Here is a 22,063-nt window from a genome sequence, read left to right on the forward strand (position 1 = left end):
GACGGTGGGAAAGTGTCACAAGAGGTGGACGATGATGAGACTCAATTGCCAGAAAGTCAGGAGGAGGACCAGGGTGCGGAAGTGGAAGACGAGGTGGTGGATGATATAGTAACTGACACAATCTGGCAGGAGGACATGCAGAGCGAGGACAGCAGCACACAGGGGGGATGGAGGCAGAGCACCCAAACAGGCAGGAAGAAGCCGTGTGGTGGCCGCAGACAGAAGGCAGGCAAGCGTTCCCTGTAACACCAACACGAAGGAAGTTGCCAGTACAACTGTTAGGTTTTCCCGAGTCTGGTTGTTTTTTAAAGACTCTGCCGATAACCCCAAAAAGGCCATTTGCACCACCTGCCAGGCCAGCATCAGCTGGGGTGGCAAAACGACCAGCCTGACCACCACCAGCATGATCAGGCTCATGGCAGCAAAGCACCTGACTTTGTGGGCCGAACCCCAGTGTCCAGATACAGTGTCTGCGGGTGGCACCATTGCTTCTTCCGCTGTTGTGCATGCAAGCCAATACCCTGTCCATGGTGCATGCGAAGACGCCTCCTGCCCTGCACCTGTCGTTGCACACTCTCAAGTAGCAGCATCAGGTAGCACGTCCATGTCCTTGTCCCAGCGCAGCGTTCAGTTGTCCATACACCTGTCCTTGGAATGCAAGCACAAATATGCAGCCAACGCCCCACAGGCCACACTACTTAATTCTCACATTTCACGACTGCTTGCGCTCGAAATGTTGCCTTTTAGGCTCGTGGAGACGGAAGCATTCCGCAACCTGATGGCGGCCGTCCCTCGGTACTCGGTCCCCAGCCGCCACTATTTCTCCCGGTGTGCCGTCCCCGCATTACACAAGCACTTGTCCCAAAACATTAGCCGTGCTCTCAACAACGCAGTTACCGGTAAAGTCCACCTAACCACGGACACGTGGACAAGTGCTTGTGGGCAGGGACGGTAAATCTCGCTGACTGCACACTGGGTTAACATAGTGGAAGCCGGGACCCAGTCGGACCTTGGGACGGAACACGTCCTCCCGACGCCAAGGATTGAGGGCCCTAGGTCAATCAGGGTTGCCCCCACGGTCTACGGCTCTTGCACCTCATCCTCCTCAGCCTCCTCCTCCTCTTCAGCCTCCATCTCCGAAATGACCACATCAGTCACAAGCTGGAAGCACTGCAGCACTTCCTCGGCCAAGCAGCAACAGGCTGTGCTGAAGCTAATATGCTTAGGTGAAAAACCGCACAATGCTGAAGAGTTGTGGACAGCTCTGAAAGAGCAGGCAGATCTGTGGCTCACACCGCTGAACCTACAGCCAGGCATGGTCGTGTGTGACAATGGCCGGAACCTGGTGGCGGCTCTGAGGCGAGGCGAGCTCACACACGTACCATGCCTGGCCCATGTGCTTAACCTTGTGGTTCAGCGGTTTCCCAAATCCTACCCGGAGCTGCCGGATCTGCTTGTTAACCCTAGAACGCATACCTGGGGCCTCGCAGGCTCGCCCTGTTAATTGTTTTCTATTTTCTGCAAGATTACTTTAGTTAGAATTTTGAAACTCTAGGTATTCCTCAGGTATATAGTTGTTTGTCATTTTTGTTTGAGTTATTCCATGTTATTTGCACACGGGCCTAAAAGGCCCCAGGTATGTGAAAGTGTAGATTTTTATGATCATGCGTTCTAGGGTTAAAGTACGCCGCCTGTGTGCCCATTTTAGAAAGTCGGCTACAGATTCCGCCGCCCTTGCAGTGTTTCAGCAGCGTTTGCAGCTTCCGGCTCAGACTGGTGTGTGATGTCCCCATGCGTTGGAACTCTACACTGCAGATTTTGGGAAGGATTTGTGAGCAGAAGAGGGCAGTTGTTGAGTTCCAGCATCAACAAGGCCGTCGGTATTCAGTTCAGACTCCACACATAAGATCTCAGGAGTGGACATGGATATCAGACATATGTACCATCCTCCAAAACTTTGAGGACTCCACCAAGATGGTGAGCGGCGATGACGCCATAATTAGCGTCACCATCCCGCTTCTCTGTCTTCTGAAACGCTCTCTGCTCACAATCAAAGAGGATGCATTGCAGGCGGAGCAAGATGAGATGGAGCAAGGAACCATACAGGGTGATTACACACAGCCAAGCCTCATCTCATCCCAGCGTGGATTGGGTGACAATGAGGAAGAGGAGGAGGAGGAGGAGGAAGGACAGGAGCTAGTTTCATGCAACTGCACAGCTGTCATACTGTCTGTTCAGCATGGATGGCCAGAGGACAGAGAGGAGGAGAGCATGGTCAGTCATCCTCTTGGTGAGGACACGGAAGTCTTGCCTGTTAGTAGTCTGGCACGCATGGCTGTGTTTGTTACGCTGCCTTTCCCATGACCCTCGCGTTCTCAAAATTTTGGGTGACAGTCATTACTGGTTGGTGACACTTCTAGTCCCACACTACAAGGAGAACTTTATATCTCTTATTCTTGAGGCAGACAGGTCTAAAAAAAAATGGGGCAGTACCAGAAGGCCCTTGTTGCGGAACTATTAAAAAAATTCCCATCTGAAAACGCTGGCGGCAGAGGGCACACTTCGTTGGACAACCAAGGAGTACAGGCGAGAGAGACACAACTTCAATCCAGCAGAGGCAGGGGAACACTGTCAAAGTTCTGGGAGAGTTTTCTCAGATGCTCCCATCGCACAGGCCCTGAGGCGCGGGGTACTCTCACAAGGAGTGCAAAGTTTGGGAAGATGCTGAGGGAGTACCTTGCCGACCGTACCAACGTCCTCCATGATTCCGCTGTGCCTTATAATTATTGGGTATCCAAGCTGGATACGTGGAATGAACTGGCTCTCTATGCCTTGGAGGTCCTGGCCTGCCCTGCCGCCAGCGTTTTATCAGAGCTGGTTTTTAGTGCCGCTGGTGGAATTATAACTGATTAGCGCATCCGCCTGTCAACTGAAAATGCTGACAGGCTGACTCTTATAAAAATGAACAAGTGCTGGATTGGGCTAGACTTCTCAACACCACCGAATGATAGCAGCGTAATATAAACTCAAATCCAGTGTCTTTTCTTGGGAGGTGTATTCCCATGCACCTTTTCACACCCACACATGGGTATATGCTTCCTGATTTTGTCTATTTGCTCTTCTCCTCCTCCTGTTCCTCATCCTCCACCACCGTATCACCAGGGTGACCGTGGTCCGTGATGCAACACACACATAATTTTTTTAAAGGGTATTTATGATGCCCTTGAATTTTTTTAATACAGTATGTTCATGTATACCCCCCAGGGGTAAATGTTTGTCAGCCCATACACTTAGTGCATGGGCATTACAAGTATAGGAGGCCCGCTCCTTTCTAATGGGAACATTTTTTTTATGAGGCCCTCCTCCATGTCTCTTCCAAGGGGCATTGAAGTGCCTCCAAATTTTTGGCAGCCCTTGCATTCACTGCATAGGCCAACACTATGGGAGACTCTCTCCTTTCTAATGGGAATTTGTCGTTACTGTGGCCCTGCTCTGTGTGTCTTTAAATTCTTAGTGGGGTTTTTCCTAAAATTGGTCAGCCGTTGGACTCACTGCATACCCTATAACTGTATAGCAGACCCTCTCCTTTCTAATGGGAACATGTCATACTTGTTACTGTGGCCCTGCTCTGTGTGTCTTTAAATTCTTAGTGGGGTTTTTCCTAAAATTGGTCAGCTGTTGGACTCATTGCATACCCTATAACTGTATAGCAGACCCTCTCCTTTCTAATGGGAACATGTCGTACCTTGTTACTGTGGCCCTGCTCTGTGTCTTTAAATTCTTAGTGGGGTTTTTCCCAAATTTTGGCAGCCCTTGCAGTCACAGCATGGGCATTACCACTATAGGAGACCCGCTCCTTTTATAATGGGAACATTTTTTTTACTGAGACCCTCCTCTATGTCTCTTCAAAGGGGTATTGGGTTGCGTCCAAATTTTTGGCAGCCCTTGCAGTCACTGAATACGCAATAACAGTATAGGAGACCCACTTGTTAATAATGAGAACAGCAAAGCATAGCCGGCTGATGGCTCTCTAACAATAGCTACGGCCGACTGCTGGCCTTTTAAGAATAGTAAGGGCCGTCTGATGTCCCTGTAAAAATAGGCTTTATGACTTTCAGAGTCCCTCCATCATAAATAAAAAAAAGATGTGTCTGATGTGTCACACACCACATTGCCAGATAAGGTTGTAAAATGTTAAAATGACATTTTCCGGTGAATGCATTTGTCTTAAAAAATAACGTAAAAAAACAAAACAATAGGATCTTTCTTTAGTATAAAAAACAGCGTCACCAATTTAACCTCAATGTAATCACATTGTTCAGCTCATGCACCTCTTCCTCCATCTCCGAAATGATCACATCAGACACAAGCTGACAGCACTGCAGCACTGCCTTGGCCAAGCGGCAACAGGCTTTGCTGAAGATAACATGCTTAATTGACAAACCGCTCAGCGCTGCAGAGTTGTTGAAAGCTGTAACACAGCAGCCTGATCTGTGGCTCTCACCGCTGAACATACAGCCATACACCGGAGAAATGACAGCCGGGGTAGATACGGTTTCCCTCTATGCCAGCCCTTTCACCGAGCTAAAGAATATGGCTGTGGTGAAATATAACTCCCACTGAGAAGCTGTTTCAGATTGAAAAACCTTGTGCCCACCAGAGGATTTGATTCTGAGGGCTAACCTTGCTCACCCGCTCAAGAGCCCCATAGCAGCTGTAAAGTTAGCGCTATCATGAACTCTCCTGAGGTAGAAGCCAAGGCACACCAGAGGATTCTCTGGTGGGACCGTCCAACCCTGCTGAGATGCAGTCCTGGCTAAGAAAAGTGTGTGGGAAGGTTCCCGGACACTCTATGGCTGCTTTTTTACTGAGGAGGAAACACACGCAAACACGGGGAGAACATACAAAGTCCTTGCAGATGTTGTCCTTGCTGGGATTTGAACCCAGGATCCCTGCGCTGCAAGGCTTCAGTGCTAACCACTGATCCAATGTGCTGCTGTTCACCCTCTAATATCTAACAGGCTGGAGAAACTTGCACATACTGCCACTGTATCTTCAGCTCCTTTGTGAGAAAATGTATTTGGGCAGCCACTCAGTCTACCAAATAAAATTCCTGAGAAGGAAATTGGGGATGGCTTCGCTACTGGTACTGGGGGCAGTGCTAATACAATAGCGTCGTACCATAGTTTGCTGGAAATATTCCAGGCTGGTAGGAGGCAAGCAAATTCCAACAGAAAAGTACTAGCAGTAATGTACAGGCCACATTTCAAGTGCAAGCAGCTTTAGAGGACTTCCTGGGAGAAATGACACGCAGGGTAGATACGGTTTCCCTCTATGCCAGTCGTTTCACCGAGCTAAATACAACTCTCAGCCAAAAAAGTTGTGGACTGGCTCCGTACCGTCCCTGGCCACATTCCCCTGTCCACGTGGTTGTGGTTAGGCAGTCCTTCCCAGTAAGTGCACTGGGGAGGGCACGGGTAATGTTGTGGGACCCGTGCTTGTGGAAGGCAGAGGCGATACCGGAAAATATAGTGGCGGCTGGGGACCGATTATGGACACCCGACTGCCGCCGGCATGAGGTTGTGAAAAGCTTCCTCCTCCACGAGCCTAAAAGGCCACATTTCAAGTGGAAGCAGTTGTCAAAAATTTGCCAGTATAGTATTGCAGCCTGTGGGTGGGTGGGTGGCTGCCTGCATACTTGCGCTTGCATTCCAAGGAATGGGGTTGGGACAACTGAACACTGCAGTGGGACAAAGACGTGGACTGTGATTGTTGCAAGTCTGCAACGACAGGTGCATGGCGGGAGGCATCTTCGCATGCGCCAAGGATCACTTATGATGGGCACACTTTTAGGCAGTGACCTGGGAGTCAAATGCTTCCAGAGGTCTTCCCCATGCTGTTCCCATGTCTTTTCAGCACTGTATGCATGTGTCTGATGTGTCACACACCACATGGCCAGATAAGGTTGTAAAATGTTAAAATGACATCTCCTGGTGAATGCATTTGTCTTGGTTGAAAGCAATTCAAAAGTGCAAAAATGCATCAAAAACGCTACGTGTGAACATAGCCCAAGTTGTGGAGGAGTATTTTTGTTTTTGGTTATTTACTTTGCCTTATATACAAGTCATTACCCTGGAAAGGATGTTCCTTAACATATTTCCCAGGAAAATCCATTTTGGTTTCGTTTTTGTATGTTTTATTGTGAGTCCATAAAAGTGGTGTAATACTCTGACCACGTTGCTGACAGCAGTGATCTGGGAGTCAGAGATGCTTCCAGGGGTCTTCCCCATGCTGTTCCCATGTAATTTGAGCACTGTTCTCATCGATTTGGGCAATTTTTAGGTCCTCTGCAGACCGCTGGGGGGAGCCGCCTGAAAAATGCTTGAGTTTCCCATAGACTTACATTGGGCTCGTTGCTCGGGTCGAGCACCCGAGTATTCCAATTTGCTCGACCCGAGCAACGAGTACCCGAACATGTTAGTGCTCGCTCATCAGTAGTGTTGAGCTATCCAGTGGATAGTTCATCAACATTTTCCCATAGGGTTTAAAAGCACTACCAGATAGCAGAAATCAGTTCCTGCTTCTTTCTAATGTCCATCACTAATTTCAGTACAGAGAGCTAAAAAAAACAGATGGGTATTAGCTGGCCATTGGCTTCCTACTCCATCATTTAACATGGTGTGCGATTGCAGCCCTCCTGCCCTGACAAAGATTGGCATAGATGGGTGTTATAACAACTATATATTTCTGAATAGAATAAAGCAAGTGTGAACAGGTGCAAGCTGCTATGACTGTATAATATGCAAGAAAAGAATACAGCAGCACTCTGTAAACACTAAAATTAATGCAAACCTTGAATATATGAAATTTGAACTGCATTACTACTATGCAGTTCAAATTTCATATACTCAATGATTGCATAAATCTTTGCATTTACAGAGTGCTGCTATATTCTTTTTTTTTGTATATTATAGGAACTATATACGAGGGGCGATCCAAAAGTAATGATAATCAATACTAAACACAATGAATATAGTCAAAAAAAAAAAATTATTTTTCTACATAGTCTCCTAACAAGTCTATACATTTAGTCCATCTCTTTTCTAAACTTAAAATTCCCTTCGAAAAAAAATTCTTGATCTTGACCCTCAAAAAAATCCCCAACAGCGGTTATCACGTCGCTATTGTCAAATTTCTTGTCCCGGAGGTGTTCCTTGAGCCGAGGAAAGAGAAAGAAGTCACTGGGGGCTAGATCTGGTGAATATGGGGGGTGTTCCACCAGTTCAAAGGCCGCTTCTTGAATGGTAGCCATGGCAACTGCAGCTTTGTGAGCCGGCGCGTTATCTTGGTGAAACAGCACTCCAGCCCGCAGTTTGCCGCTCCTTTTCTCCTTGTTAGCCTCCCGCAATCTTCTTATTTGTTCTGCGTAGTAGGAGCCCGTAATAGTGGCTCCCTTCTCCAAATAGTCCACCATAATAATTCCTTCAGCATCCCAAAAAACGGACGCCATAACTGCTGAGCTTGACACTTTGAATTTCTTCGGCGTCGGTTCGTTGGCTATTTTCCATGTCATCGATTGTTTCGTTTCGGGATCAAAGTGGTGGATCCAGGTCTCGTCCATGGTCAAAAAACGTGACAAAAAATTCTCCTTGTCTGCTTGGAACTTTTCGAGATTTGCTATTGAAATGTCAACTCGTTTCTTGTTTTGCTCGTCTGTTAACATTTTTGGCACCCAACGCGCCGAGACCTTTCTCATATGCAATTCTTTTGCAAGGATTCTTTGAATACTGCCATATGAGATCCCTGTGACCTCAGCTACATGCCTGATAGTCACTCTTCGATCGGCCAATACAACTTCTTCAACTTTTTTCACGTTTTCTTCATTGAGGGACGTGGATGGGCGTCCTTCACGATGTTCATCTTCCGTCGATGTTCTTCCCAGCTTAAATTCCTTGGCCCAGCGTGCAACTGTGGAATATGGAGGAGAAGAGTCCCCCAATGTTTCCACCAAGTCGCTGTGTATGTCTTTTTGGTAGTCATTTTTTTCAAGCAGAGGTATTTGACAGCTCTGAGCTCGTTTTTTTCCATTTTGATGTTCACTCCTCGGCAGTTACTATTCAAATGAATGTAGCTCCCGGGAATCGTGGCCTATTTAAGTGATTTTTTTTTTCCTGGACTAGTGGGTACCTAAGAGAGAAGAAAACATTTTATTTTAATTTCTGAGTGCAATAGAAATAACCGATTATCATTACTTTTGGATCGCCCCTCGTATGTAAATAAATAACCAATCGGGCGCCAATAATTTTGGTGCCCTGTATCTCTAACAGAATGGAGAAAAATAAATAAAAAAGTGCAGGAATGTACAGTTAATGCTGCTAAAATTGATTAAAGGTTCTCTTTAAAGTATTTAGATGTAATTCTTAACGGGATGAAAAAAGTCCCAAAAAATAAATGAGTGGTTTTGCTGTAGCATCACATTGAAGTCAAGCTTGCGCTGCAAAAGGTAAGTATGGAATTTGTATCAGAATTATACCATAAGGGAGAATTAGATTGAGCGACATTGATTGTATGTGTAAAACTATAGTTTTACATAGTTTTACACTATCCTAAAACAAACTCCTAGAATAACAGCTATTCCATAAGGTGAATCACACTAGATACTGGGTGAAATCTGGTTTCTTCTTTTATTTTCCCTTTGTTGTCGACATTTCATATTTATAGCTCTGGGTTTTCGCAATGAAAGTTTCAGTTTACAGTAATTCTAATCAAGAATGGATGACTGCGCATATTGTAACTTTTGCATTAACAGAAATGTTTTCTCTTTCCTAACAGCCTTTTGGTAGGAATGATATCTGTTCTAGATGACGTTTCGCAGGCATTCCAGCGGTGTAAATTACTCCACGATGACAATCATAGATGATAACCAACTTTTTTCCTCGATTCCCATCAATAAATGAATCCTCGGATTGTGTTAATATTTAGCATCACCTTAAGGTAATGGTGAATAATGGAGTTTTTAAATGTTATGAAATTTGATCCTTACCTGTCCGATCAGACCAGGTCCCGCTTAATTGGTGTATGTAAATTGTGAAATGAATGGCTAAAAATATACTACAGCTCTTTAATCTGCCAGAAAACTCATTTGACACGTGTAGAATTTTTTTCTGCTATTCACAATGATTATAGCATCTAAACAGCATCTGCAAAATGTGAAAGACAACTCCATTGTTGTGAATAAAAAACAAAAAAAACACCTTTCTAAGGATAATCTTAACAGGTAAGGAAGAGGAGATTTGGCTCTAACCAAACATACAGTGCCTACAAGTAGTATTCAACCCCCTGCAGATTTAGCTGGTTGACACATGCGGAATTAACTTGGCATTGTGACATTTGTACTGTAGATCAGCCTGGAAGTGGGAAATGGACTGCAGCAAATTTTTTTTTTTTTTAAACGTTTAAAAGTTAATTCAGAGTGTCATTTATTATTCAACCCCTCAAACCACAAGAATTCTGTTTGGTCCCCCTAAAGTATTAAGAAGTAGTTCAGGCACCAAGAATAATGAGCTTCACATGTGTGGATTAAAGATCTCTTTTGGCAGCCTTTTCTGACTATTTAAGACCCTCCCCAAACTTGTGAACAGCACTCAGACATGGTCAACATGGGAAAGACAAAGAAGCATTCCAAGGCCATCAGAGACAAGATCGTGGAGGGTCACAAGGCTGGCAAGGGGTACAAAACCCTTTCCAAGGAGTTGGGCCTACCTGTCTCCACTGTTGGGAGCATCATCCGTAAGTGGAAGGCTTATGGAACTACTGTTAGCCTTCCACGGTCAGGACAGCCTTTGAAAGTGTCCTCCCGTGCCGAGGCCAGGCTTGTCCGAAGAGTCAAGGATAACCCAAGGACAACAAGGAAGGAGCTCCGGGAAGATCTCATGGCAGTGGGGACATTGGTTTCAGTCAATACCATAAGTAACGTACTCCACCGCAATGGTCTCCATTCCAGACGAGCCCGTAAGGTACCTTTACTTTCAAAGAGTCATGTCAAGGCTCGTCTACAGTTTGCTCATGATCACTTGGAGGACTCTGAGACAGACTGGTTCAAGGTTCTATGGTCTGATGAGACCAAGATCGAGATCTTTGGTGCCAACCACACACGTGACGTTTGGAGACTGGATGGCACTGCATACGAACCCAAGAATACCATCCCTACAGTCAAGCATGGTGGTGGCAGCATCATGCTGTGGGGCTGTTTCTCTGCCAAGGGGCCTGGCCATCTGGTCCGCATCCATGGGAAGATGGATAGCACGGCCTACCTGGAGATTTTGGCCAAGAACCTCCGCTCCTCCATCAAGGATCTTAAGATGGGTCGTAATTTCATCTTCCAACAAGACAACGACCCAAAGCACACAGCCAAGAAAACCAAGGCTTGGTTCAAGAGGGAAAAAGTCAAGGTGTTGGAGTGGCCTAGTCTGTCTCCTGACCTTAACCCAATTGAAAACTTGTGGTAGGAGCTCAAGAATAAAGTCCACATGAGACACCCAAAGAACCTAGATAACTTGGAGAAGATCTGCATGGAGGAGTGGGCCAAGATAACTCCACAGACCTGTGCCGGCCTGATCAGGTCTTATAAAAGACGATTATTAGCTGTAATTGCAAACAAGGGTTATTCCACAAAATATTAAACATAGGGGTTGTATAATAATTGACCCACACTTTTATGTTTAAAATTTAATAAAATTCAACTGAGCAACATAACTTTTTGGTTTGTAAGATTTATGCTTCTGTTCATAAAACCTACTCTCGTTTGCAGTTTGAAGGCTCTAACTTATTTGCATCTTATCAAACCAGCTAAATCTGCAGGGGGTTGAATACTACTTGTAGGCACTGTAAATGTGTATAAATGACTGACTAGGACCAATTTCACAATATCATTATGTTACATCTGTCTGGTTTGTCAGACTTCTGTATGTGAACCAAGTTTAAACTATATTTAAAAAAAAATAAATAAAGTGTATTTGTGGAAGTCTGTATCTTAAAAAATATGTTTCATATACCTAAAGAGCTGCATATATTGAAATAACTAGAATTGACGGATAGGAAAAGATTGATCTGAACAAGAAAACATCAGCTCCAATATTAGTTTAGATGACCCCTTATGCACTTACGCATGATTATTCTTTTTTTCCCCTCGTCAACTAGATAAAAAACGTGTCATTATGTGTTACATAATCAATGACCATATAATTTGTGGTATAGAGAATCTAGGTAAATTGAGTCTTTAAGGATCTAGATCATGGGTGGGGAACCTTTTTTTCTGCCAAGGGCCATTTGGATATTTATACCATCACTCGGGGGCCGTGCAAAATTATTAACTTGAAATTTATCCTGATATATTTGGTCATACATTTAATTAAGTCATCCCTAATGTGATGGCTGGAACTGCAAAAATGTTAAGTGGTATTAATGATGTTGCAACTGCTTTTCCAGATTTGCCTCAGTCTGGATCGCAGTCGACTCTTTGCAATGAATTTTGAAAAGAACTTGCAGCAGGAAGTTCTGAACACAATGAATATTATACTGCAGGGCTCCTCACAGTGGGAAATTCATCATTGCTCAATTATAGAACTAAAGCAGTGGGTGATCTGCAGTATATACATCACGTAGGAGACACTGGGGCTGGTGCATGTACATTATACTGGAGATGCTTGGGGCATGTACATCACTGGAGACGCTTGGAGCATGTAAATAGAATCATAGCTTGTTGGAGTTGGAAGGGACCTGTAGGGTCATTGTGTCCAACTCCCTGCTCAATGCAGGATTCACTAAATCATCTCGGACAGATGTCTGTCCAGCCTCTGTTTGAAGACTGTCGTCGTCGTCCTCTGTTCCTTCTCTCCCCCGCACACCCTCCGGGGTCTCCGTCCTGTGCCGCACGCTGACATGATTTGTTAGCACCAATAAAGGATATATTTCAGAAGAGTTAGTGATTGGTACCTTTTATGCTTTCTTCATTTTGATGCTACATATTTACTTGGCTGTGCACCACTGAAAACTCGGAGTATACAATCTGAGGTGACTCTAAGTGATTGATTTATGCAGTCCGTGTGGTGCTGTGAAAACTTCTCTCCTCTTTAAATATTCCCAGATCCTTTAACCATTCCTCTTAGGACATCTTTTGCAGTCCGCTCAGCATCCTGGTAGCTCTTCTCTGAACTTGCTCCAGTTTTTCGATGTCTTTTTTTTAAAATGTGGTGCCCAGAACCAGACACAGTATTCCAGATGAGGTCTGACCAAGGAGGAGTAGAGGGGGATAATTACCTCGTGTGATCTAGACTCTATGCCTCTCTTAATACACCCCAGAACTGTGTTTGCCTTTTTTGCTGCAGCATCAGACTGTTGACTCATGTGCAGTCTGATCTATTAGTATACCAAGTCTTTTTCACACATGCTGTTGCTTAGTTCTATTCCTCCCTTTCTGTAGATGTAATTTTAGTTTTTCTTGCCCAGATGTAGAACCTTGCATTTCTCCCTGTTAAAAAACATTCTATTAGCCACTGCCCATTGTTCAAGCTTATCTAGATCCTTCTGAATCCTTTTTCTGTCTTCTCTAGTGTTAGCTATCCCTCCTAGCTTTACATCATCTGCAAATTTGATTCGTTTACCTTCAGTTCCCTTAGTTTTACTTCAGTTTCCCTCATCACAGGAGACGCTGGGGCACATGCATCACAGAAGGGGCTGGGTCTGTCACTACTGTTGTTGTCATTGGGACTGAAGCAAGGAGTGCACTGACTGCTTACAATGTACGTCCTGATGCGAGCATGCATCTGTTCGTAATCCTTCATAGCACGCGCCTCAGTGTTCAGTAGTGAACGCTGCATGCTCGCAGTGTCAGGAGCAATTAAAGGGCTGGCGGCCGGCATTTTGCTGGCCCGAGCACTGTAGTCCCTGGGAATCTGCCTGGGGACAGAGAAAGGGACGTGTACGGCCCACTCGCCGGAGGTTCCCCACCTTTGATCGAGATAAATCATGGCATTCACATCCTTGCAAATGTTATTGCTTGGGAAGATTAAGCATTATGCCAAATTATGGTTGTCCATGGGAAACATGGGCAAGTCTCATCCTCAAGGGAGAGATTCACTCTTTGCACCAGTACTCCACTCTGGCCAGCAGATGAGGTGTCTGTGACAGGGGACTTTCCTCTGTTACATTTATATGCTCCAACAGTGCTTGAAAAAGGGGGTTGTTTTAAGTTCTCTCTCGCCTTCTCTGTGCACTTGAACACTTAGCTAAGCCTTCTTGTGTTTCCATGGCAAGATGGAAGGAAGACTCTTCCAAACATGTTTGATGGCAGCTAATCGCACCTGGTAACAAAATTATGCTCTCTCTTTCGCCTATCTAATATTTAGTGGTATGCCCCTCATTATTTATGAGGTCTTGCTTTCCATTGTCATTTTCTTGTGTTATATGTGAGATTGTGACACAGCTGAAGTAGGGAGAGGCTTTTCTTTGTATTGGATCAGTGTCCTGAACATTGTACAGGCTGGGGGTTAGGTGAGGTGACCATATACAGTGCTGGCCAAAAGTATTGGCACCCCTGCAATTCTGTCAGATAATACTCGGTTTCTTCCTGAAAATGATTGCAATCACAAATTCTTTGGTATTATTCTCTTCATTTAATTTGCTTGCAAGGAAAAAACACAAAAGAGAATGAAGCAAAAATCAAATCATAGATCATTTCACACAAAACTCCAAAAAAGGGCCGGACAAAAGTATTGGCACCCTCAGCCTAATACTTGGTTGCACAACCTTTAGCCAAAATAACTGCGAACAACCGCTTCCGGTAACCATCAATGAGTTTCTTACAATGCTCTGCTGGAATTGTAGACCATTCTTCTTTGGCATACTGCTCCAGGTCCCTGATATTTGAGGGGTGCCTTCTCCAAACTGCCATTTTGAGATCCCTCCACAGGTGTTCTATGGGATTCAGGTCTGGACTCATTGCTGGCCACCTTAGAAGTCTCCAGTGCTTTCTCTAAAACCATTTTATAGTGCTTTTGGAAGTGTGTTTTGGGTCATTGTCCTACTGGAAGACCCATGACCTCTGAGGGAGACCAAGCTTTCTCACACTGGGCCCTACATTATGCTGCAAAATTTGTTGGTAGTCTTCAGACTTTATAATGCCATGCACACGGTCAAGCAGTCCAGTGCCTGAGGCAGCAAAGCAACCCCAAAACATCAGGGAACCTCCGCCATGTTAGACTGTAGGGACCGTGTTCTTTTCTTTGAATGCCTCTTTTTTTTTTTCCTGTACACTCTATGTTGATGCTTTTTCCCAAAAAGCTCTACTTTTGTCTCATCTGACCAGAGAACATTCTTCCAAAACGTTTTAGGCTTTCTCAGGTAAGTTTTGGCAAACTCCAGCCTGGCTTTTTTATGTCTCGGGGTAAGAAGTGGGGTCTTCCTGGGTATCCTACCATACAGTCCCTTTTCATTCAGACGCCGACGGATAGTACGCGTTGACACTGTTGTACCCTCGGACTGCAGGGCAGCTTGAACTTGTTTGGATGTTAGTCGAGGTTCTTTATCCACCATCCGCACAATCTTGCGTTGAAATCTCTCGTCAATTTTTCTTTTCCGTCCACATCTAGGGAGGTTAGCCACAGTGACATGGGCTTTAAACTTCTTGATGACACTGCGCACGGAAGACACAGGAACATTCAGGTCTTTGGAGATGGACTTGTAGCCTTGAGATTGCTCATGCTTCCTCACAATTTGGTTTCTCAAGTCCTCAGACAATTCTTTGGTCTTCTTTCTTTTCTCCATGCTCAATGTGGTACACACAAGGACACAGGACAGAGGTTGAGTCAACTTTAATCCATGTTATCTGGCTGCAAGTGTGATTTAGTTATTGCCAACACCTGTTAGGTGCCACAGGTAAGTTACAGGTGCTGTTAATTACACGAATTAGAGAAGCATCACATGATTTTTCAAAGGGTGCCAATACTTTTGTCCACCCCCATTTTTAGGTTTGGTGTGGAATTGTATCCAATTTGGCTTTAGGACAATTCTTTTTGTGTTTTTTCATTGAAGACAAATTAAATGAAGAGAATAATACCAAAGAATTTGTGATTGCAATCATTTTCAGGAAGAAACTGAGTATTATCTGACAGAATTGCAGGGGTGCCAATACTTTTGGCCAGCACTGTACATACCAAGCGCTCCTGCACCTTATACATTCATTATCGTTCGACTCTGTGGGAAAATGCCATGTTTAATATCAATAAGGACTGATTTGGTTTGGTAGGACAAGTAGTGTGCTTTTTAGGGCATAAATTAAGAATATTTTTATTTCTTAAAAGTATGTGGTATCCATTCCAAATTAATACATCTTCTAAGAAGACAAGGGGGTTCATTTGTTCACACCATTGTATAAAATGTATTTAAGTCCCTAAAAATAAGGAAATGCTAGTCACCTTCTTTTTTATCGATCATGGTAAAATAGGTTGAATAAAGACCTAGGTCTATCAAGTTCAACCTTTCTCCCTACATTAACTTACTAACTTACTGGGACTAGGCCTCACAAATGTTCACGTATGTACTTTGTTGATTAATATAATATCTTTTTATGGGCGGCCCGACAAGCCAAGCACTTCAGCACTAAGGGTAAGAGGAAGCAACCATGATCAACGCCATCTTCTGTGTTTTGGATCTCAAGTGCCCTTTACGTTTCTAATACCACCATTTGTTTAAAATTACTCCAAATAAGGTGGTAAGGGTATGAATGGCCCAAAATCTGCAAGAGGGGGTATTTCCAATTTCATTCTCAGGACAAAGACGTTTACCAATCATAACCTCTGGCATGTCTCTGTGATGTATCATAATTTTGTTGATGTTCAAGGTATTGTACATTCTATGTATTTTACAAAGATGGACTTTGCTATACAATAGGCATTTACTTTGAAGAGAAGACCTTCTTCCATATGCCCTAAAAAGACACTGGGCATTTATGTTTTCAAAATGGTCCACTCATTTCTTAAAGGAAACCTGCCACCATAATTTCCTTGTATAAATTATACTCACCACCTTCTAGTTGTTTTAACAGGATTCTTGTAATCTCTTCATAAGAGCCCAGCTTCGCTACATACCTGAGAGCATTTGTAATTGCACAGCGTCATATGCTAATTGGCACCTGACAGTCCTATGGGTGTATCTGGACCGCGTTCAGTGCCTCTGCTCCTCCAATCGCAGTACTCCTGACTTGATCGCCATTGCTGATGTGATTCCCGCAGCTCTTGTTACCTACTGTGCAGGTGCGATAGTTGAACAGCCTCTGTGAATGGTATTGGAGACTGCAGTCTTACTAATTAAGGGAGGAGGATGGCAAATGCGGGGACATAGGCGCTACTGAGTATGGTGTAGAAACACCACATCAGACCTCACCATGCTGATTCGTATACGGAGCAGAAAAATTATAAAAGATATTTTCTTACATATGCAGGGGAGTTTAACTATTACTTGGGTTACAGGAGTGGTATTAAAGGGAACCGGTCATCTTTTTCATGCTGCCCAAGCCACAGGCAGCATGAATCCAATCCATGCTTGATGACTGCAGACTGCGTCCCCAAAAATGTAAAAAAAAAAATGTGAAACTTCCGATGTAACACATTCTGCAAAATAAAACCCAAGTAGATCCACTGGGTTTTATCAGGAAGACCACAAAGATTATATTCAAATTAATATATTTTATTTAAAATCCAAGTAAAACCAATTAAAATAATAAGACAGGAGCTTTCACCAATAAGTGGCTTACTGACAGGGTCAGATAATAAATACAAAAGGGGGATAGGAAAACAGGGGGATGTTATATATACTATATATGCTAATAAATATTATACACAGTCCAATGATCCCATATAAATCAATAAAGTGCAAGTTCCAAAATAGAAATTCTATGGGTTACCAAAGGTAACTTCTCATGCGTATGTGTGCGTATGTGTGTGTATGTATGTGTATGTGTGTATATATATATATATATATATATATATATATATATATATATATATATATATATATATATATATATATATAAATATATAATATTATAGATCCCACAAGTTATCAGTGACTCTTCTTAGCACCACTCCTGGTGATTGACAAGTCTCTCCCACGTGAACCTGTGCAGACCTGTCAATCATCTGCAGCAACACTGGGAAGAGCCGGTCGGAAACCAGACTAGACCTGCTCCGCCCCTAGCCAGCTCTTCCCAGCACTGCTGCGATTGACAGGTCTCTCCCTATGTTCATACAAGGGACAGACCTGTCCATCACCTGCAGCAGCACTGGCTAGAGTGAAACTAGTTTGGTCTCTGACTATTGTCCCCGGTCATATCTTCACACTATATTTTTTTTTTTTTAAATCCCAGAGCATTTCTGAGGAAAATATATACCTGAACCAATTTGATTCATGCTGCTAAAAGATGGTGGAAATAATTTATATAGGGAAAATCTATTGACAGGTTTAATAAATAAAATGTAAAAGTAGAGTATAGAAATGTAGCACAAGAGCATTTGAGAAAGTTGTTAACATTTAAATTTTCTCTTTATTTTTACTTTCAGCTTTGCAAGTAATTACGCTCTTACTGAAGAATTTAAATCTGGAATATTTATATTAAAGGAACTGAAATCTCTTAAAGAAGCAAGTATCATTTAGATACATTCACTTCAACATTGTTTTTATTTACTTTGTATATCTGTTGCTAAGGCTGTAGATCGCTTATAATAGCCCTTCTTTAGAAGATGTCAGCATGACACTGTAGAACTGAAAGTGATATAACTGAGAAACAAAAATTGGATAACTCTCCACCATATTCAGAGTATTTAAGAAGTCTAATCCATGACCACAGGTTGACCAGGGAAGACACGGAAATGATTGATTCTGACTTTTTTTTGTATCTTAAATTTTTCACCTTTCACTATATGGTATGAATAACGTGTCGCCTTTATTATATGGATTAGTGCATTATGATGATATCAAAACATGTATAGTTTATAATCCCAATTCATTAAGACAGGTGTTTTGTACGCCAGTCTTTAATGAGGGGCATGTAGGAATAAGATGTGCTTAATTAAAAGTTGCACTCCACTTAATGAATTCCGCACAGTTGATCAGTGGCATGCGCCTCCGTTCACCTTATTAGAAATGTTACTCCAGTCAGGGACTGGAGTAAGATTTCTGGAATAAGAGAGATTTTCCATGAATTTGATGGGCAGGTGTAGCGACACCCTTGCTCCTCCGCGATTCTGCTAATTTTGGCAGAGTCTCTTGAATCTGGCATAAAAAAAGCCAAGTCGCAACGTTTTTGCGCAACTCCACATTGCACAGAAATTTGCAAAAGGACAGTTTTTCTGGCATAAACACTTTGATGTATTGGCCCTTTATGTTTACTACTTTTGCACAGTTAAACTGCTGCTTTGAAAAAAGAAAATTTTAAATTGGTTTGTGTCACCACACTCAGAGTGCCATAGCCACAGCAACCAATCGGTGTCATTGAGCCCTGTTTCAGTGAAGCTTGTTTGTATAAGCCTAGATTCTCATTTTAATTGTCACAGAGCTTTTCTATTTAGAAGTGGAAATGTTGTTTACTAACAAAGACTGTTTTATCGCTAGGACATTATCATTGCTGTGACTAGCTGGCACGCATTTGCTGGTCAGACTCCGCCCACTCCTGTGATAAGCAGCTCACTGTCAATAGACAATGTATATACAGAGCTTGGTATGGGTGTGGTTTGCTTTCTCAGCTGTGCTGCATGCTAAATCTAAAAATTCTTATTGTGTCAGTACGGCTGCACCCAGTAATCTATGTGATACATCGTTGGATTCAGGGTCTCTTTGCCTAAATTATGCTGCTCTCAGATGAGGTAGCAAAGACCTGCTGACTGATTCCCTTTAAAAAGCATGGTCTTGCTCATCCAACAAAAGTTAAAACTATCTTTTGGTGCACATATGTGCAGATGTCAAGAGGACGCAGGCAGAAGTATGGCTTTTTTTAGTTTCATTTTCAGATCCCCATGTACCTTTTATACAATTTTTACCAGATAGCACTCACTACTCCTGTATGCTGCAGCAGTGAGAACCAACCAATTCATTGACTGGGACTTAAAATATTCCTGAAACCCTTTATCATACACACAGTGTAGTAGTAAAATACTATTATCAGGCAAGTCAGTATTATGACCATATCAATTTTATGCACATTTTCCAACTCCAAGCTGTTGAAGCAATGCCAGGTAAATTAGGGTTAAATCCTAGCTCTGCAGCCTCTCATGGGGTGAGGGGTGCAGCTGGCTAGCTCTGTATATAAACAGGCTAGGTGTTCATCTAGAACAGTCAGATCAGGGAAGCTGACCAGACTAGAAGTGTCCGGAAGCTGAAAAGAGAAACAGGCCAGAAATCCCTCTCTGAGAAGAGTTTGCACAGGCTGTGTGCAGAGAACCGCAAGTATCAGTGGTTGCTATGGACAATAGCTGTTTTGTTTGACCGAGCTGGGACTATCTCAGTCGTGTATGAGTAGTCAGGGTCTTTTCTGTTTAGTTAGTGCCTGGACGAGGAACTTATGTTTGTGAGTTTGTTTTGGTGCTGTGCAACCTGTGAAAGCAATAAAAACTGAATGTGTTTAGAAAAATAACACTGCATTGCCTGTGTGAACGCTATCTAAGGCCTAATGCCTACCAGAGAAAGTGAAACCCTACACTGTATAATCTTGAATGATTATTGGATGAAGCATATCATATGGTGTGTAATCAGAAGCGTGAGGCCTAGGGTTGTTGGCATCCTTTATCAAGGTGTGGAAAATTATTAGGCAGCTTGTTTTCCTCTTGCAATATGGACCAAATAAGAGATTCTGAAAAGTAAAAAATTTGTAAAATTCTTAAAGAGGGATTCAGCACACTTGAAAGTATATTGGGGCGTGATCACAGCAAAAAGAGAAATTCCAGCTTGTAAAATTCCAATATTCCAAGCATTTAAAACATGGAATATAAAAGTGATCAAAGCAACATGTTTCCGATGCTCAGTCGTTCTTTATCTGAGCTACATGAAAGTGAATACCGAAAGACCTATATACAATAGAGTGACCAATAGAATCATACATAAAGGTCACATGATAAAAACATGCATATTTGGCTTAAAAAGATGATAAATTCAAGAACCTTAAAAAACATGTTAACAAAGAAGGATGAAATACCAATAATGATGTTAAAACAAGATCTCAATAAAGAAATAGGATTTCCTTGCTCATTCAAACCCTCCTGATGGCATGTGCCAAAATTATAGATCCAGAATGCCTCTCATGTCAAGACGCGTCTCCTGATGTCTCCTCCTCTGGGTGAGTTGGATACTAGTGATGAGCGAGCATGCTCGTTACTCGAGATTTAGGAGCATGCTTGGGTGTTTTCCGAGTATCTTCAGCATGCTCGTGTGTTATGTTTGAGCCATGCCGTGCGCATTATTTGCGACAGTTTGACAGCTTTAATACATGTGAGGAATGCCTGTTTTTTAGAAATTCCTCACATGGATTAAAACTGTCAAACAGTCGCAAATCATGAGCACAAAGTGATTAAAACATAACGGCCGAGCACGCTGAAGATACTCGGCGAGCACCCAAGCATGCGTGCCGAAAGGGTTAACAGAACATACTCGCTCATCACTATTGGATACCCTTTCAATGCTGTATTCTTTAAAGGAATCTGTTTGACGTTCATGGTGAGTAATGAAGTGATTGGATGCATAATGTACAATGTGAACTAGTAGAACAAGAAATGTCAGTTAAATGTTCAGAAATGCAGATTTTCAACCTACATACGAGTTTTATTGCAGTCAACACAAGCTATGATATAGACGACATTCTGGGCATGTTTCATTATTGAGATCTTGCTTTGCCATCATTATTGTTTATTATAATGTATTTCTCTTTGGTATTTCATCCATCTTTGTTAACATTTTTTTTATGTTCTTGAGATTTACGAGCATGCCGGTGTTTTCCGAGTATCTTCGGCGTGCTCGGGTGTTATGTTTTAGTCACTCTGTGCTCATGATTTGCGACTGTTTGACAGCTTTAATATATGTGAGGAATGCGTGTTTCTTAGGCAATCCTCACATGTATTAAAGCTGTCAAACAGTCGCAAATCATGAGCACGGAGTGACTAAAACAGAACACCCGTGCACGCTGAAGATACTTGGCGAGCACCCGAGCATGCTCGTCAAAAGGGTTAACAGAACATGTTCGCTCATCACTAGTGCTAACCAAAAAGTTGATCTTCAGCAGATGGACGAAAGGCTTATGACTGTTATTGAAAAGGCCATCTATATTGGTTGCTGATACTTTTCTGGCATTTAAAAAATATATATTTTTGCACATTTTGAGTTGTTTAGTACTTCTCACTTTAACTATAATAAACAATTGAGATGGAAAATTTTACATTTTTCTTATAGTTGCACAATTATTCTGCACACTAATATTTACCCAATTATGCACACACAGATGGACAGAACCTCACTTTTGCTTTCTTAAATAATCAGGTTTCAGGTTTATTAACCTTTTTGATACAATTATTCATCAAAAATACAAATTGCCTAATGATTGTGCACTCTGTATAAAAACAAAAGCTACTTACTACTTACCACATGTATGCATTTAAAACAGAGGAGTACAAGAGTGGAGCAATTTTTACCTATATTTCTGTTAAGTTATTATCTTAGAAGTTATGGATCACACAAACAGTTTTTAAAGTGATTTGCACATCAAATCAGTATATCTTGTGTACTGTATGTATTATATAAACATGTCTAATACTGCTAAACTTACATATATTAACTTCTTGATTTTTTTTTTTCTGTAGATTTTTAAAAGCAGTAAGTATTGGAAAGATAACTATGTGAGTAATTTGTTTCAGACTACTTTATACAATTTTATATAATCATAAAAGTATAGGCCACAGACTCTGAGAAATAGTAATCCACCTTGAAGTGTGCACTTGGGAGACATGTGAAAGCCAGAGCTTTATTT

The 22,063-nt window shown here is 42.5% G+C and overlaps 1 protein-coding gene across 1 annotated transcript in view; it reads left to right on the forward strand.

The window, feature by feature from the left end:
* Positions 1 to 22,063, forward strand: part of IL15 (interleukin 15) — a 66,638-nt gene that overhangs the window by 18,463 nt on the left and 26,112 nt on the right. The window contains exons 2-4 of the mRNA XM_073642139.1: positions 8,833 to 8,994; positions 17,616 to 17,694; positions 21,897 to 21,932. Coding sequence (XP_073498240.1) covers positions 8,954 to 8,994; positions 17,616 to 17,694; positions 21,897 to 21,932 — 156 coding nt within the window. The 5' untranslated portion in view covers positions 8,833 to 8,953. The remainder of the gene's footprint in view (positions 1 to 8,832; positions 8,995 to 17,615; positions 17,695 to 21,896; positions 21,933 to 22,063) is intronic.

This window comes from Phyllobates terribilis, unplaced genomic scaffold, assembly GCF_046119375.1.
Source record: "Phyllobates terribilis strain yellow unplaced genomic scaffold, ASM4611937v1 Scaffold_1__5_contigs__length_1240528914, whole genome shotgun sequence".
NCBI lineage: Eukaryota > Metazoa > Chordata > Amphibia > Anura > Dendrobatidae > Phyllobates > Phyllobates terribilis.